Genomic DNA, 18265 nt, shown 5'->3' with positions numbered 1-18265 from the left:
GCCTAAAACATGTCTTTTTTTAAAACTTATCTCCAGACATGTTCATTAATATGTCTTAAGGCTGTATGACATTTCAACTTTGCTCATTGTACAATGAGTTGAAGGGTACAGGGAGATTGAACTACATACATATGCATCAATACCACATACTACTTTCATAATGTGATAGAAATGCGTCCAAATGGAGCTGAAGACGTAAACACATCGTACGTTACAATTTTAATTGGCCAATTACTTTCCCGAGGCCTGTTCATTTCGGCGAAAGACCTCCTTATGCTACTGGAAAGACCTCCTTATGCTACTGGAAAGACCTCCTTATGCTACTGGCCAACAAACATTGCCGACTTTGTCGTCCTCTACCGGCAAATACTGTGAGTACATCACAGTACAGCCAGCTAAATACTGTTCTGTAGCAGTGCGCAGCTGTCAAGCGAAAATGACTGTATGTTAGTTTGTGAGAGTAACAGTTGCTGGTTATATGACTGACTGACCGAAGAGCCCACACTCACCAGCCTAGATTGTTGAGGAAATTACTGCCAAATGTTGACCCAAAGTGGCGATTAGGATGAAAAATGTATAAATTAATGCTATACATTCACTTTCATAACAACCCCAACTCCAATGTGCGGATGCGAAGCTTGTGTGACCACCTGACGCTGAGACCCAGTCCCATTGAGAGCTCCTGTCACGGGCGCGCCTGACTCGGGCAGGCCTGTTCGAAAATAGACGAGACCACTTTGACCCCCACCCCACCCCACGACACACCACCCTCCCTTCTATCCTTCTTTCTCTCCATGTGCCCCTTTCAGACCCCCTCCCTTCTTTCTCCACTCGCCGATGAGTGTCACGTAGATTAGCCTACCTCGCACCCGTCTGGCAAGTCCGCACCGAGTGTACAAAACTGGACCACAGAGAACCGAAAAACACTCCATTATCTGGGAGCCTTACCGAAAGCAGAAAACGACCAAGGGAAGGGGGGAGAGGAGAATTCGGAGGGCGAACGACCGGTGGAGATCCCCTGCAAATACCTAGCTGAGTGAGTTGCCTAAGTGAAATAATCTAAGGCCGTCGTGTTCAGCAACATTTAATAATATTATTGTCGATGCAGTTGGATGTTGCAACGGCTTTTGCCGCATTGTCAGTGTGTGCGCGGACTATTTCTGGGAAAGTCCGGTTGTTACGTTGTGACTGCGCACATTTTCTCCGCGGACGGTGGCTAGCCTAAAAGTTGTGACTGTCGAACCAGCACGTTGTACTGGGCCTGAGTGAGGTGGCAGGACTGCCCCCCTCCCTATAGAGGTGAAATGATTGTGCTACTGTGGCAGGTTTCCAGGTGTTTGTGTTCTCGCGTGCGTGCGTGCGTGTGAGAGAGAGAGAGCGAGAGAGAGAGAGCGCGCGCGGACGCCAGTCTTCATGTGTATGCACATATGGAATGTTTGTCTGCTCGCATATACTAAGTGGGTACGTGTGAGCGTATGTACGGCAAGTGCATGCGGACGCCCATGTAGAGTGTCAGTATCTGTGATATGTTTTGTGCGTGTCAATATTATTTTTACAGAGATATCATACAGTTCTGTTTTATTGTAGTTCTGAGTGGTTTGGCCCTGTCCACAGAGCTGTAGGGGGGAGGGGAAAGGCTTCAGGCTGGTAAGGGACAGTTTGTCATGTCTATATTAGGAAAGTGACCGTGTCATTCTTTCACTCTGTCTGGAGAACCATGCCATGAACTGGGGAAGAGTAAAGCAGACCTTAAGCCTATCCCAGCTACAGGACAGAACTTATCTCGGCTACAGGACAGCAGGACGGAAGAGAGGCATGATAGGACAGTGCAGTACTGGAAACAGTAAAGTTAGACAACATCTCTGATATTAACAAAAAAGTATTGGAATTATGTGAATCTTTTAACTTGGCTCAGAGCTGTCTGTTCATAAAGAGTAGTCTTATTGCTGAGTTCTGAACTTTTAAATAAGAAGTCAAAATGCTTCCTAATCACAGTAGGAACGCATGCTTAAGATGTTCACAAACCTTTAAGAGAACGTAAAGTGTAATGGAGTGGATCCTGACTTGTACTCAAACAGAAGAGGTACAAGAAAACAAACCTGCATAGCTGATGGGATCTGTGAAACTCAGTCCTTGGCCTTGCAAAGTCTCTACATGTGCTGCCAAATTTCTAGCTTTTTGGTTGTTCCACTCTGGGAAATAGAACCTATGAGCGTGGTCGTGTGGATGCTTCAAGCCCTGTGTGTCTGGTTTTTACGAGGTATTCACTAATGAAGCAGTATGGCATTGTTTACTCAAAAAGGACATATCATCGGTTGTTGGGTTGTTAATTTGAATGCACACACATTCCTATGGCAACATCATACTGTGTCATGAAATAGTATTTGTTCCCTTGCAGTTTTTTGTCACTGGATGTTTTGGGATACTCAACTAAAATGTGATGTTGAATACAGGGAACCTCACAAAATCCTACACTTGTACCTCTCCTGAGGTTTTCATGGAGTTTCTGCACATTCTGAGATGTTACTGTAGCTCAGGTTCTAGGTTCTGGTTTGAGATGTTACTGTAGTTCAGGTCCTGGGCTCTGGTCTGAGATATTACTGTAGTTCAAGTTCTGGGCTCCTGGTCTGAGATGTTACTGTAGTTTAGGTTCTAGGCTCTGGTCAGAGATATTACACTAGTTCAGGTTCTGGGCTTTGGTCAGAGATGTTACGGTAGTTTAGGTTCTAGGCTCTGGTCAGAGATATTACTGCAGTTCAGGTCCTGGGCTCTGGTCTGAGATGTTACAGTAGTTCAGGTTCTGGGCTCTGGTCTGAGATATTACTGTAGTTTAGGTTCTAGGCTCTGGTCAGAGATATTACTCTAGTTCAGGTTCTGGGCTTTGGTCAGAGATGTTACAGTAGTTCAGGTTCTAGGCTCTGGTCAGAGATATTACTGTAGTTCAGGTTCTGGGCTTTGGTCAGAGATGGTACTGTAGTTCAGGTTCTGGGCTCTGGTTAGATGTGTTTCTGTAGTTCAGGTTCTGGGCTCTGGTCTGAGATGTTACTGTAGTTCAAGTTCTGGGATCTGGTCAGAGGTGTTATTGTAGTTCAGGTTCTGGGCTCTGGTCTGATATGTTACAGTAGTTCAGGTTCTGGGCTCTGGTCAGAGATGTTACAGTAGTTCAGGTTCTGGGCTCTGGTCAGAGATGTTACTTTAGTTCAGGTTCTGGGCTCTGGTCAGAGATGTTACTGTAGTTCAGGTTCTGGGCTCTGGTCTGAGATGTTACAGTGGTTCTGGGCTTTGGCCAGAGATATTACTGTAGTTCAGGTTCTGGGCTCTGTAGGGACAGCTGGGTCATCTTGAATGGGGTTTGATTGCCAGCTCATAGTGTTTCTTTTGAATGTGTGTTCCCATGTATAGCTCCGTAAGGCTTTCCTCATATACAGGACATTGTGTACTATTTCTGTTTTAGATAAACATGTTTTCAGCAGTACTTATTCTAGTATTGCATTATGTCATTAATATACTGGTGCATTTGGCGTTCATACCTTGTCCTAAAGCTTCATGTGTTTCTCTGGTAATCAGATCCTATAAGTTCATCCTGTGTTTGTGTGTGTGCAATGTGTACGAGTGTATATATATATATATATGAGTGAAAGTGTGTGTGATTCTGTGGGTGTTTGTGTGGGACAATCATACTATTAATACCTGTGCTGATGGAGCTCCACAGTGCTAGAATGTCTTTCTTTTTTTTTTCACAGCTTACAGCGTTCTGGCCTGTTGCCAAGGGCAACAACATGACAACAGTACATTAGCAACAGACACTAAACAACTGTTCAATTTCATACCGCTGTCAGCAAACAGACACACAAATCATGAATGTTGTGTCAGTAAAAGATGCATAAGAATTCAACAATGTTATTCTAGTTTCAACAGACACACTACTCAGAAATATAATGGCATTTACATTTCATCTCCTCGTCAACCCTTTCTCGCCCTCCTTGTCTCTGCCTTTCCTCCTCCTCACCACTTGTCCTCTCCAACTCTCTACCTTTCCTTCCCCACCCTCCATTGTTTCCATAGCGATGAGTCGCAGCATCGTACGACAGAGTAAGTTCCGGCATGTCTTTGGCCAGCCGGTGAAGACGGAGCAGGGCTACGATGACATACGTGTTTCCAAGGTAACGTGGGACAGCTCATTCTGTGCTGTCAACCCAAAGTTCCTGGCTGTCATTGTGGAATCCAGCGGGGGTGGAGCCTTCCTCGTCCTGCCCCTTTCTAAGGTCAGTCTGCATTTAAAGGGATATTCAGGTATTCCAACAACAACAAAGCGTTGACCCTGACACTACTGGACTTTTGGTAAACATGCTGAGGAATGAGGCTAGAGGTTGGTCAGCACTCGGGGGATATTGTCAGAAACCCTTTTTTTATGGAATCCTGGAATCAATCCAAAAGTTTGTGTTGCAGTTGGTGATCACCACATGTCAACATCTATAATAATGAACATTTCATAATAACAAACAACTTAGATAACTCTAACTTGGGCTAACCACAGAACCTTTGGTAGGGACTGGCCAAGTTCATCAGGTGGAGTCCCAGACTAAAACAAACGAATGTGACGACTTCACTTTAAAAGGTAATATCGGTTTAAAGTCTTCGTTTACAGTGAAGTCAAGTGCCATGTGAGGATAGTTGGTTAAAATCCCAGCCCCTGATATTAAGTTACTCAGAGACAGTTGACAAAATGTTTTTAACATTGCGTGGTTCATTTGCTTTATGTGTTGAGGGTTGTAGCTGATGTGAGGTAATCTTATGGTCTTACCTCGGTCTCAGTGTTTGTTTACATAAAAATATCTGACGGTTGCAGGTGTGACCTTTCTTTAGTCATCACTGATCTGCTTGTTGGCAATGAGGGTGATCTCCATGGATACGATTTAGGTTTAGCAGTAACAGTGTTTAGTCTGTCATGTGGGTGTTTATGCGTAATTGATCAGTGTGTGTGAGTCAGTGTGTGTGTGTGTGTTTGTCAGTGACGGTATGTGTCGGTGTGTGTGCGTGTCTGTGTGCGTGTCTGTGTGTTAGTGTGTGTTAGTGTGTGTCTGTGTGTGTGTCTGTGTGTGAATGTGTGTGTATGTGTGTGTGTATGTGTGTGTATGTGTGTGTATGTCTGTGTGTGTGTATGTGTGTCTGTGTGTGTCTGTGTGTGTGTCTGTGTGTGTCTGTGTGTGTCAGTGTGTGTTAGTGTGTGTTAGTGTGTCTATGTGTGTCTATGTGTGTCTGTGTGTGTCAATGTGTCTGTGTGTAAGACAGTGTATTTTCTCAGCAGTGGGTGTGAATCCATCAGCAGGATGCTGTGCTGGGCTCCACCCAGCTGACACTCAGGCTTCAAGGTAGAGCACACTGAGAAATGGTTAGAGTCAGTTATTTAGAGATGATATCTAATATAAAAAAAATCCTATTTTGATGTTATTGTTGTTAATTTGCTTGTGCTCATTAGCTTTGAAGAGGGATTGTGTTATAATTCCAACAATACTATATTTTCCATCCACACACTGTAATTTACCAGGGATACATTTTGCAGAAATATTATTCAGTGCCACAGTGAATGTATTGTACGAAATACTCAGGAGTTTGTAAAGTTACAAATATAATGTGAAATCATGAGGCACTGTGTGCTACATCCCGCCAAACTATATTTAAAACCCCCTCTTTAATCCCCAATGCAACACACTATACTGTACATGGAATTCATAGTATCATTAGTTAGAAGATAGTGGCTTTATTAGGAGTCTGGGAGGCGATTCATGGACAATTCTAGAGAAGGGTTAATTAAGAGTGAGTCGTTGATGTTAAGACAGTATTGTCAAATAATGTTAAAAAAAATAAAGTTGACAAGCAAGAGGGACTGGTGTAGATGGAGGACGATTTAGCATTTCACGCAGAGAGCCTTTTGTGTCATTGATGCCTGCGTGTACTCCCATTCAGAATCCCAAATCTTCCCAAAACCTTACCCTAATATTAACCATAACATTAACCCTAATCCTAACCTCAAAATCCTAAATCTGAACCTAAACCTAATTATAACCCTACACTAACCTTAAACATAAAGCCTGGAATAGCCAAATGTCCTGAATTCGCCAGGTTTTCCATGTGTTAATATACTTATGAGGACTTCTGGTCCTCACAGCTATAGACGTGTCCACACTTATGTTTCCACACTTAGATTTCCACAAGTACTGTACACATGAAGTTGCAAAATGAAGGCTTAATAAATCTGTCTGTCTGTAACTGTACTACTAACTCTCTAGGACTGTTTCTAAACCAAATTAAGTTTTAATAAATCTTGTTTTCTGTAACTACACAGCCAATTTTGTCTAAGATGTTTCCTAAAACCAGACTATTTCTAGGAAGGCAGAATAAGTATAGCCATTCATAACGATTTTAGTTGTGCTTTAGTTATTGGGGTTTAGTGGAGGTTGGTACGTAAAGTTTACTCACTGCCACTGCCTTGTGGTGCAGCGCTGCCTGGGGTGGTCGAGTGCTTGCCGGACTGGGCTGCCTTGTCTCGATGCATTCTGGCGACTCCTTGTTGTAGGTCAAGGTCCTGCAAGCTAGCATCAAGGTTGATGGCCAGTAAATGCATTCACCTCCAGCACGTGTGCTCCCCAAAAACATCCTTGTTGAGTGATCAGCGTGATCAGACAGGTCAAACATTTCCAGGCAGTTTCGCTACTTTCACTTTGGGTAGTGCTTCATGTCTCTGACAACCCCGGATGTCTCCCTGGAAGTACTGTTCCAGATGGAAAACGGATTTAACACTGACCTGGATGCTCAGTGTCAGTACAGGGGACAACTCATGTGACTGACCAGGGTTCGTATATGTCCTCAGGGGCCATTGGGTCTGGATGTTTTACTGTTTATGAAACATACTGTTTCAGGGGACGTCAGGCATTTTGCCTCCTAAACTAAAGAAGAGGGAGCAACAAATAGAATGAAGGAGAGACCAATAGAGTTTGGGAGAAAGATTGAAAAATATGATAAGTGATAAGATGAGAGATAATTAGAATGAGAGAGAGAGAGAGAAATAAAATTAGAGAGTAAGAGAAACAAATATGACAAGAGATATCAGTAGAATTAGGGAGAAAGAGAGACAGATATGATTAGAGAGATTAATAGCATGAAGGAGAGGAGGGAAATATACACCGTAGAAGACTTTCTGCCCAACCAAGGTGTCTAAACTGAACTGAAGGGGTTATATATTAGAGCGCCAGGGTATTTATAACTGTGTGGTTGTCTATCCACCCTGGGCTGGGTCCCTGGCGAGCCAAAAGAAAAACTCCCCTTTCAACACCTCTCCACTTCTATAAATACACACCTCTTGGGAGCACAGTGAAGTGCGTGCGGGAGTGTGTGTGACGGGTGGGTGTATACACGTTGTTCATACAAACAGGAACAGGAAGTGTTACAATGGCACAGGAAGTGATATCCCTGTTCTGGTAGGTGCGCTCCTCTGCTGTGTGTTTCTGCAAAACATGTCGTTTATTCATGGTTGCGTTCCATGTTGTGTTTATTGCAGTCCCCGATTATGAGAAGATTTGCACCTCAGGACTCAACACATTAATAGTACAATAACTTCAGTAACTGTTATTAGCTCTCAAACGTGGATTCCTGTACTCCCTATTGAATATAGCCCTGCTCAGTGTACTGAACTACCCCTACTACGCCCAGTAGATAGGTCAAGTACCATCAGGACTCTTAGTACCTAAGCACTATGATGTACTATGTGTAGTCCAGGGACGTGAACCTCCTGTCTCTTCTTTGTGTGTCGTAGATGGGCCGCTTGGATAAGAACCACCCATTGGTGACCGGCCATGCTGGGCCTGTCTTGGACATTGACTGGTGCCCTCACAACGACAACATCCTGGCCTCTGGCTCAGAGGACTGTACTGCCATGGTACGTCTGGCATCCTGTGTGTGTGTGTGTGTACTCTGTCTGTCTATTTGCCTTTCTGTTCCTCTGTCTGCTGCCTGTCTGTGTGTGTTGCTCTGTTCTGTTTGTGAGTATGTTTACCGTTTCTTGCTCTATCTGTCTGTCTGTCTGTTTGCTGTCTGTCTGTCTGTGTGTGTATGCTGCTCTGTTTCTTCCTTTGTTTATGTGTGTGTACTCCTGCTGTCTGTCTGTTGCTCTGTTTGTCCGTCTGCCTGTGTGCTGCTCTGTTCCTTCCTATTTCTGTGTGTGTCTGTCTGTCTGTGTTTCTGTGTGTCTGTCTGTTCTTATAATGAGCTATTAAACTGAGGTCCCGACTTTCCATAGAGGCATTGTAGTGTATGTGGGTGTTGATCTTGGTGTTCTGCTGAAACCCCCGAATGTCCAGGTGAAGCCCAAATATTAAAGGGATAGTTCGGCCTAGATTAATATATGGGTGAAATTGCGCCTAACTTGAGATTGAGTCATTTTATGTATCAACTTGTACAGTGTGCATACCCTGGCAGAAATTGTGAAATGTTGGCATTAATCTTGAAAATATGACTGATCATGCAAAACAACCTGTCTTTTATTTTAAGGGTAGTGATCATATGAAGCCATTTATTATCTCATAGTTTTTGGCTCCTTTTTAAATCATAGTGATAACAGAAATCACCCAAATGGCCCTGATCAAAAGTTTACATACCCTTGAATGTTTGGCCTTGTTACAGACACACAAGGTGACACACACAGGTGAAAATGATGATTAAAGGTGAATTTCCCACACCTGTGGCTTTTTAAATAGCAATTAGTGTCTGTGTATAAATAGTAAATGGGTTTGTTAGCTCTCACGTGGATGCACTGATTAGGCTAGATACTGAGCCATGGGGAGCAGAAAATAACTCTCAAAAGACCTGCATAACAAGGTAATGGACATTTCTAAAGATGAAAACGGATATAAAAAGATTTCCAAAGCCTTGCAAATGCCAGTCAGTACTGTTCAATCACTTATTAAGAAGTGGATAATTTGGGGATCTCTTGATACCAAGCCAATGTCAAGAACACCAAAGAAAGATTCCATCCAAAACTACCAGAAGAATTGTTTGGGATACAAAGAAAAACCCACAGGTACCTCAGGAGAAATACAGGCTTCTCTGGAAAAAGACGATGGGGTTGTTTCAAGGAGCACAATATGACAATACTGTGTATGAAAATTAGCTGCATGGTCGGATTGCCAGAAAGAAGCCTTTACTGCGCCAATGCCACAAAAAAGCCGGTTACAATATGCCCAACAACACCTTGACACAGCTCACTGCTCCTGGTACAATGTAATTTGGAGTGACAAGAACAAAATAGAGCTTTATGGTCATAACCACAAGCGCTATGTTTGGAGAGGGGTCAACAAGGCCTATAGTGAACAGAATACCATCCCAACTGTGAAGCATGGTGGTGGCTCACTGATGTTTTGAGGGTGTGTGAGCTCTAAAGGCACGGGGAATCTTGTGAAAATGGATGGCAAGATTAATGCAGCATGTTATTAGAAAATACTGGCAGACAGTTTGCATTCTTCTGCACGAAAGCTGCGCATGGGACGCTCATGGATTTTCCAGCACGACAATGACACTAATCGCAAAGCCAAGTTGACCTTCCAGTGGTTACAGCAGGAAAAGTTGAAGGTTCTGGAGTGGCCATCACAGTCTCCTGACCTTAATATCATTGAACCACTCTGGAGAGATCTCAAACGTGCGGTTCATGCAAGACAACCAAAGACTTTGCATGACCTGGAGGCATTTTGCCAAGACGAATGGGCAGCTATACCACCTTCAAGAATTCAGGGCCTCATAGACAACTATTAGAAAAGACTGCATGCTGTCATTGATGCTAAAGGGGGCAATACACCGTTTTAAGAACCAAGGTTATGCAGACTTTTGAACAGGGGTCAGTAAAAAAAAAAAATCTTTGTTGCCATGACCTACAGTTGAAAGTGAATCCCATAAGAAATAAAAGACATGCTCACTCATGTTTTCTTTACAAATGGTACACATATTACCAATTCTCCAAGACCATGCAAGCTTTTGAGCACAACTGTATGTGTTATAAGTAAGCAATAAGACATCTCAGGGGTTTGTGATATATTGCCAATATACCTCGGCTAAGCATTGTGTCCAGGCACTCCGCAATCCTTCGTGCCTTAGAACAGCTCTGGTATATCAGCCATAGGTCACACTCTCGTGCCTTACTGCTTCCTTATAGCACATATAAGTTAACACATCCTAAAATGATATGGCAAACATGTAATAGGACAACTCAGCTGAGATCGTACTACATTAATGGGGTTTATGTAGCCTATGTCTATAATAAGAGCCATGAAAACATTTGGGTGCTCACCAACATGCTCTATACCCAGATTTGAATGTGTTAAATGTCTACAGCCAACAGAGGAGGCAGCGCGTCATGGAAGAGCCCCACGCAAAGGAAATGGTTGCATGGTCTCCTGAAGGGAGACTTTGTCCTCGTATCTCTTGCCTGTGTTTATGTTCGGTGGGTTTTTCATTGAGATTTTGAGTTGTTCAATTTCTGAACTACTGAGCGAGTGGCAGACAGAGTTTACCATAAAGTCCCAACCAGGGAGCTGCTAAAATGTTTATCTTACAAACAAAAAAAAACCTGCAGCTCATGTGATTAATTCTTCTGTCAGCTGTGAATTGAGACTCTGTTAAACTGATGTGAGATCAATGTTTTTTTCTTCATTTTTTTTGTGTGGACCGTTAGAAACGGTGGGTGTCTGTTCTAACACAACAATAATACTTGACATGTAGTAGACACTGCTATCCAAAGTATTTTCTGGATGGTTGCCACGGTGATCCAACCCACAACCTTTGGCCTTGCATGTGTCGTTCTGAACTGGCCAAGTCATGTGGAATGTCTTTCATAGTATCAGAGTTTGTGATGTTATGTGTTAATGTAATTTTCTGTCCCCCTGTAACATTGTTTTCCCCTGTTCTGCGTGTTGTCCTGTCCTCATTTATTGCCTTTGGCCATTTATACGTTTGATCATTAGAATCTGACTGGGTAAATATCACTGTATGTTATACTGGGTTTTCCTCAAACAAATTTCCTCACCTCCTCTCTCTTCCCTCCTCCTGGGCCTCCTTTTGAAGAACTTCAAAGGTAATAAGAGGAGAGCAAACCAGCACAAATAAATGCTATGAAATGAGATGGTCCTTCTTCCACCTTCTCCACTCCACACCAAGCTGATCATGTTCACAGGGTGGATCCCAAATTCCATGTGCGAGACATTTCACTGTTTAAACAATGTTTTGCATGTTGTTTTTAAACGTGCATGATTTCTCCCTCTGTAGGTGTAACTTTTGTTCTTTTGTCCTCTTGTGTTGTTGTGTCCCTCTCTCAATGTAACCTTGTTTTGGGTCCTCTGAAAGTGTTACGATATATTGTGTCCCCTGTAGGTGTTACGTTATATTGTGTCCCTTTGTAGGTGTTACGTTGTATTGTGTCCCTCTGTAGGTGTGGCAGTTCCCTGACCAGATGGGGACCCGGCCCATATCAGAACCCATCGTGGTCCTGGAAGGACACTCCAAACGTGTCGGCATCATCACCTGGCACCCCACCACACGCAACATACTACTCACTGCAGGTACACACATGACAAACAGTAATACTGTACTACTTACTGCAGGTACACACATGACAAACAGTAATACTGTACTACTTACTGCAGGTACACACATGACAAACAGTAATACTGTACTACTTACTGCAGGAACACACATGACAAACAGTAGTACTGTAATACTTACTGCAGGTACACACATGACAAACAGTAGCACTGTACTATTCACTGCAGGTACACACATGACAAACAGTAGTACTGTACTATTCACTGCAGGTACACATACAAACATACCTATAACAATAAAAAAAAATTGCAAGACATGTTCTGCCATTTAGCAGATGCTCTTACTCAAAGCAATTTGAACTTGAAGTACTCATATGAAGATAGCTAAGACGCTAGGATAGTACGTGGCAAGTACATTTCTGTTTTAATCAGTCAGTGTCGATACTGTGGGAAAAGAAGTTCCCTTTTTTTCAGGGAGGTGTAGGGGTTAGGGACAACACACAAAACCATCACAACGCAACACACACAACACACCGCAGATACACACGCTCATAGAGTTCTAACCCCCCCACCCCACCCCCCGCAGGCAGTGATAACCTGATAATCATCTGGAACGTGGGGACCGGAGAACCCCTCATCACAATGGACGACCACCCAGACCTCATCTACAACGTCTGCTGGAACCGGAACGGCAGTCTCTTCTGCACCACCTGCAAGGACCGACGCCTCAGAGTCTGCGACCCACGCAAGAGAGAGGTGGTGGCGGTGAGTCGGGGTGGGGGGACAGCCCCGCCCACTTCAACGCCGTCATTACGGACTGTTTTCTGAGGCTTATTCTTTATTTCTGGACGGTATTTAATCTGAGTCGTATCGAATGGATTCTTGCCGTGACAGATATGCCCACCTGGTCAAATGATGCGATTTCAGTTAACGACTGATTTCCTCTTCCTGGTTAGAACTGGCCGTTTGGGTTCCGTCAGATGTTACCTGTGAATGAGAAGCGCTCTGTAACGTGGCTCTTATTGAGTCCTGGCATGTGTCTCCTGTGCTCTGTTAGTGATGTCTGCCGTGTTCTGACCAATAGGAGAGGATGGCTCCGCACGAGGGAATCCGACCAATGAGGGCCATTTTCACCCGAGATGGAAACTTGTTCACCACGGGTTTCACCAGGATGAGCCAGAGGGAGCTGGGGCTGTGGGACCCGGTAACACACACACATGGGCAAAGAAATGCGCGCACACACACACACACACACACACATTATTTCATAAAAAATATCAATAATAAAATATAAGTAATACTTATATTAATGACACGATTATAAGAAAAGTAGTCATGCAAAAAAGAAGAGTGCAAACATCAATGAGATGTATGTAAAAATAACTGGTGTCACCTGTTTTGAAGTGTGTGTGTCTATGCTTGTGTGTGTCTGTACTTCCTCCTTGAGTACCAAATCCCAAACGTGTTGAATTTTAGAGAACTATGCATCTTAATGTGAAATATACAGCTCTAGAAAGAATTAAGAGACCACTCCAAATTTTTCTTAAAACTGTTCATTTCTCTCAAACACCTACCTATGAATATTAAAACCAGAGAAACTGATCATTTTGCAGTGGTCTCTTAATTTGTTCCAGAACTCCCTTTTGTATTAGACCGCAGGATTACGGTAGACTATAGGGCGCTACAAACATCACTACATGGTTCAAACAAATGCTGTGATTGCTCTATTGTTCTTCATCTCCCCTCCTGTTTGTCTCCTCTCCTCCTGTTCTTCTTTTCTTTTTTGGTCTCAGACTAATTTTGAGGAGCCCATTGCCCTGCTGGAGTTGGACACCAGTAATGGTGTGTTGTTACCATACTATGACCCAGACACCAATATGGTTTACCTCTGTGGAAAGGTAGGAAGTTACAAACTCACACACTCCTTCCTCTCCACCCCTTTCTTTGTATAGGGAGTAGTGACTTTAATATTATATGATAAAACTACCTATTTTGTTGATATAATACCACTGCTTCTTTAGTTGATATGATACCACTGCCTCTTTAGTTGATATGATATGATACCACTGCCTCTTTAGTTGATATGATACCACTCTCTTTAGTTGATATGATATGATACCACTGCCTCTTTAGTTCATATATGATACCACTGCCTCTTTAGTTGATATGATACCACTGCCTCTTTAGTTGATATATGATACCACTGCCTCTTTAGTTGATATATGATACCACTGCCTCTTTAGTTGATATATGATACCACTGCCTCTTTAGTTCATATATGATACCACTGCCTCTTTAGTTCATATATGATACCACTGCCTCTTTAGTTGATATGATACCACTGCCTCTTTAGTTGATATGATACCACTGCCTCTTTAGTTGATATGATACCACTGCCTCTTTAGTTCATATATGACACCACTGCCTCTTTAGTTGTAATTTCTCCTCCCTTCCCCTCGACTCCCCTCAACTCCTCCCCTATCTCCAGGGAGACAGTAGTATCCGGTATTTTGAGATAACCGATGAGCCTCCGTATGTCCACTACCTCAGTACCTTCAGCAGCAAGGAGCCCCAGAGGGGGATGGGCTTTATGCCCAAGAGAGGAGTGGACGTCAGCAAGTGTGAGATTGCCAGGTAGGGAATTGCACTGAGAGACACTCACAAACACACACACACTCGGAGCGTTAGATGTTACACACTAGCTCATCCAAAGCAAGGATTTATTTCAACAGGTTAATCTGTTTTGGCTGCTCTCTAATTTGACTGTCCTGGGTTCTCAAGGTTATATAAGCTACATGACAAGAAGTGTGAGCCCATCGCCATGACAGTGCCTAGGAAGGTAAGCCACACCCTCTCTCCTCCTCCTCGACCCCTCTTCTCTCCTCTTCCTCGCTTCCCTCTCCTCCATCCCTTTTGTCTTTCGTATCCCCTCTCTTATTCTCCCGGTCTCCCCTGTCTGTCACTAATATTCAGTTTGTAAACATTTAGTCTCTTTTACTCCTTCTCTTTGTCTGCCTGTCTCTCTCCCTTTTTTATTTTCAAAAAGAATTCAGCAGACACCTATCCAGAGCTTACAATGAGTGCATTCATCTTTGTGCTGGCACCCCTAGACGATCGACCCCACAACCTTAGCTCTGCAAGCACAATGCTCTTACCCCTCCTTCTTTTCTCACTCTCCCTGTTCCGTACTCCTCCCCTCAGTCGGACCTGTTCCAGGATGACCTCTACCCAGATACGGCTGGTCCCGACCCAGCCCTAGAGCCTGAGGAATGGTTGGAGGGGCGAGACGAGGACCCCATCCTTCAGTCTATGAGGGATGGCTATGTTCCCCCTAAGAGCCGCGAGCTCAAAGTGGCCAAGAAGAACGTTCTGGACTCCAGACCCACCACCAGACGGAGCATGTCCTCCTGTGATGGCTCAACCAACTTGCCGGTTAGTCACTGTCTGTCTGAATGTCTCTCTGTCTGTCTGAATGTCTCCCTGTCTGTCTCTCCATCTGTCTCTCTGTCTGTCTGAATGTCTCCCTGTCTGTCTCTCTCTCTCTATCTCACTGTCTGTCTGTTTGCATCTCACTGCCTGTCTGTCTGTCCCTGTCTGTCTCTCTGTTAAACCCTAACTGAATTAAAACAAGAATTGGTTTTGCAGTGTGTCTTAGGTGTGTCCTTCATTCATCTGTGGACATCTCCAGCCAAATGCACATGAAGTCTGGTGGAACAAAACTGGCCTTCGTTATCCAATTAGAAATCCCCTGCACATTAGACTACAAATAAATCAACTTCCAAACACACCGCCCCCCGCAGAGCTTTGATTCACATGAAATCAAAATATAACAAATACCTACTCACAACGTTCACTCCCACAGGATGATGTAGCAACTAAGGCTGTCTGCACCATGGTGGCAGGACAAGGATCAGTAATTCAAACAATGTATAAAGTACAACAATGTTTCCCAAAAAGTTGGGACGCTGTGTAAAATACAAATAAAAACAGAATGCAGAAATTGTACAAAGACTAAATGTAAAATGTTGAACTAGAGAAATGTTATTGGTTTTGGAAAAATATATTGACCATTTTGATGCCAGCAACACATTTTAAAAAAGTTTGGATAGGGGCATGTTTATTACGGTGTTGCCTATCCTCTTCTTTTAATAACACTGCAAGTTTTTGGGAATTGAGGACACAAATTGAAAGTGAAATGTATTCCTATTTTGGCTTGATATAGGATTTCAGCTGCTCAACAGTTCGGTGTCTCCTTTGTCGTATTTTTCGTTTCATAATGCGCCAAATGTTTTCAATGGGTGACTGGTCTGGACTGCAGGCAGGCCAGTTTAGCACCCAGACTATTTTATTATGGAGCCATGCTGTTGTAATACATGCAGAATGTGGTTTGGCATTGTCTTGCTGAAATAAGCAAGGCCTTCCCTGAAAAAGACATTGTCTGGATGTTGCTCCAAAACCTGTATATGTTGTTCAGCATTAATGGTGCCTTCACAGATGGTGAAGTCAGCCATGCCATATGTACTGATGCACCCCCATACCATCACGGATGCTGGCGTTTGAACTGTGTGCTGATGAGAAGCTTTCAAATTTTGATATTTCAGACCACAGGACAGTTTTCCACTTTGCCTCAGTCCATCTTAAATGATCTCGGGCCCAGAGAATGCGGCAGCATTTCTGGATTTGGTTTATATTTGGTTTCTTTGCATGGTAGAATTGTAACTTTCTTCTGTCTATTCCACAACATTTCCAGTCTTTTGCTGCTCCTGTCCCAGCTTTTTTTAAATGTGTTGCTGGCATCAAAAGGGCATATATTTTTCTAGTTTTAACATTTTGATATGTTGTCTTTGTGCTTTTTTCTATTGCATATAGGGTTTCAATTATTTGCTCATCTTTGCATTCTATTTTTAATTCCATTTTACACAGCATCCCAACTTTTTTGGAAACGGGGCTGTAGTTGTACATTCTTCAAGAGGTCGTTAGGAGATGTTGAAAATGGCTGGTGGCAACGGAACATTCAGGGGGGACATAAAAGTGGATTCTGCAATTGTTGGTTGCACCATGTCCAGGCACACCACTGCCCGACCAGTCCCTCTGCTTCCTGTTGATTTACCTGTAGCTGCCTGTCCTTGACCTTGGCCCTGTTGTTTTTTTCTGTAGCTGTAATTTTTTTTTATCTTTCTGTCCCTGGTCTGCCTTTCTGCTTCCTGTAGTTTTCCTGTATCTGTCTCTCTGACTTGACTTTCTGCTTTCTTCTCTTTTCCTTCTCCCTGTCCATCTCCTTCTTTTCATTTACCTTCCCCTCCTTTCATCCCCCCTCTCTACCTTTCCCTTTCCTCCATCCCCCCCATCCCTCTCTACCTCTCCCTTTCCTCCAACCCCCCCTCCCTCTCTACCTCTCCCTTTCCTCCAACCCCCCCATCCCTCTCTCCCTTTCCTCCATCCCCCCATCCCTCTCTCCAGCCACAGTTGGTAGAGCGCTTGTTGGAGGAAGTTCAGAACCTCAAGGCGACAGTTTTATCTCAGGAGAAGAGAATCTGTGATCTGGAGAATAAACTCTCCAAGTATACCAATGGCACTGCCTGACAAACACGTACACACACATCCCGAACGCACATGCAGCAAGAACCCGTGTGTACACACTGAAAACGTACACACTGCTTTCAACCCCTACACACACACTGAAAATATACACACTGCGACAACCCCTACACACACACTGAAAATATACACACAGCGTCAACTCCTACACACACACTGAAAATATACACACTGCGACAACCCCTACACACACACTGAAAACATACACACAGCGTCAACCTCTACACACACACTGAAAACATACACCCAGCGTCAACCCCTACACACCAACTAAAAACATACACACTGTGACAACTCCAACACACAGCTTCAAAACAGATACATTTTGCAATATAACTTTAACAACTGACACACAGAAACAATCCCTGTGTCCAGATACATGTCACAGCACTTTACAACTTTACAATAACAGTACTGACCTTATTTAACCTTAACACAGCTTTACACAAACTTTACAATAACAGTACTGACCTTATTTAACCTTAACACAGCTTTACACAAACTTTACAAAAACAGTACTGACCTTATTTAACCTTACACAGCTTTAGACAAACTTCACAATAACAGTACTGACCTTATTTAATCTTACACAGCTTTGCACACATTTACAATTACCTTAGTAACTTTATTTAAACTGCCAGGCCTGAATTCCATCAAAGAGCATTAAATGCAACATCAGCAAGTACCAGGGTTAGTCCAGCCTGGTCCTGGAGGATCGCAGCCCTGTCATGGTTCTGACTTAACTGACCTGGGAGACTGGAGGCCAATACTACGAATCAGGATTTGGGGTTAGCGAGCTAACTTCAGGTTGAACACTTGGTTGTCAGTGTCACGACGATGGTTCACTTGTTAATTTATGCTGCACACCTAACCTGCTCTGGAGGAGATTCTATTCAGACAACAGATTAACACGTGTAAAAGCACCGCTTACTGGCCAATCAATTCTCGATTGAAAATGGCATCCCCATTCTTAGACGATCCGGTGGAGCTCAATGTGCGGACAGTGAGAGGGTCTATGAGAAAAGCAAAAATATTTAGAGTCCGACAAAATGAGATATATAGATTCTCAGCGGAGGGAATTA

The 18265-nt window shown here is 43.4% G+C and overlaps 1 protein-coding gene across 2 annotated transcripts; it reads left to right on the top strand.

Annotated features, from left to right (window-relative positions):
- Positions 1 to 697: 697 nt before the first annotated feature.
- coro6 (coronin 6) lies at positions 698 to 17312 on the top strand. 2 transcript variants are annotated; one of them, XM_013131068.4, is made up of 11 exons: positions 698 to 1036; positions 4066 to 4265; positions 7814 to 7936; positions 11474 to 11603; positions 12172 to 12350; positions 12670 to 12789; positions 13379 to 13483; positions 14074 to 14219; positions 14367 to 14424; positions 14787 to 15017; positions 17046 to 17312. In XM_013131068.4, the coding sequence occupies exons 2-11, from the start codon at positions 4068 to 4070 to the stop codon at positions 17166 to 17168; spliced, it is 1413 nt and encodes a 470-aa protein (XP_012986522.1). In that variant the 5' UTR covers positions 698 to 1036; positions 4066 to 4067; the 3' UTR covers positions 17169 to 17312. The 2 variants fall into 2 exon arrangements, with proteins under 2 accessions (XP_012986522.1, XP_019903734.1); XM_020048175.3 differs by lacking the exon at positions 698 to 1036 and adding an exon at positions 1113 to 1299.
- Positions 17313 to 18265: the final 953 nt, after the last annotated feature.

Source organism: Esox lucius, chromosome 7, assembly GCF_011004845.1.
Source record: "Esox lucius isolate fEsoLuc1 chromosome 7, fEsoLuc1.pri, whole genome shotgun sequence".
NCBI lineage: Eukaryota > Metazoa > Chordata > Actinopteri > Esociformes > Esocidae > Esox > Esox lucius.
This window is presented reverse-complemented; position numbering and strand designations above follow the sequence as displayed.

What these genes read in the sequence shown, in the direction of transcription:
- coro6 (XM_013131068.4), top strand. Translation starts at nt 4,068, where the DNA reads ATGAGTCGCAGCATCGTACGACAGAGTAAGTTCCGGCATGTCTTTGGC. An exon ending in CAGAGGACTGTACTGCCATG is followed by an intron (nt 7,937 to 11,473) that starts GTACGTCTGGCA and finishes GTCCCTCTGTAG; the next exon opens with GTGTGGCAGTTCCCTGACCA. An exon ending in TGGTTTACCTCTGTGGAAAG is followed by an intron (nt 13,484 to 14,073) that starts GTAGGAAGTTAC and finishes CCCTATCTCCAG; the next exon opens with GGAGACAGTAGTATCCGGTA.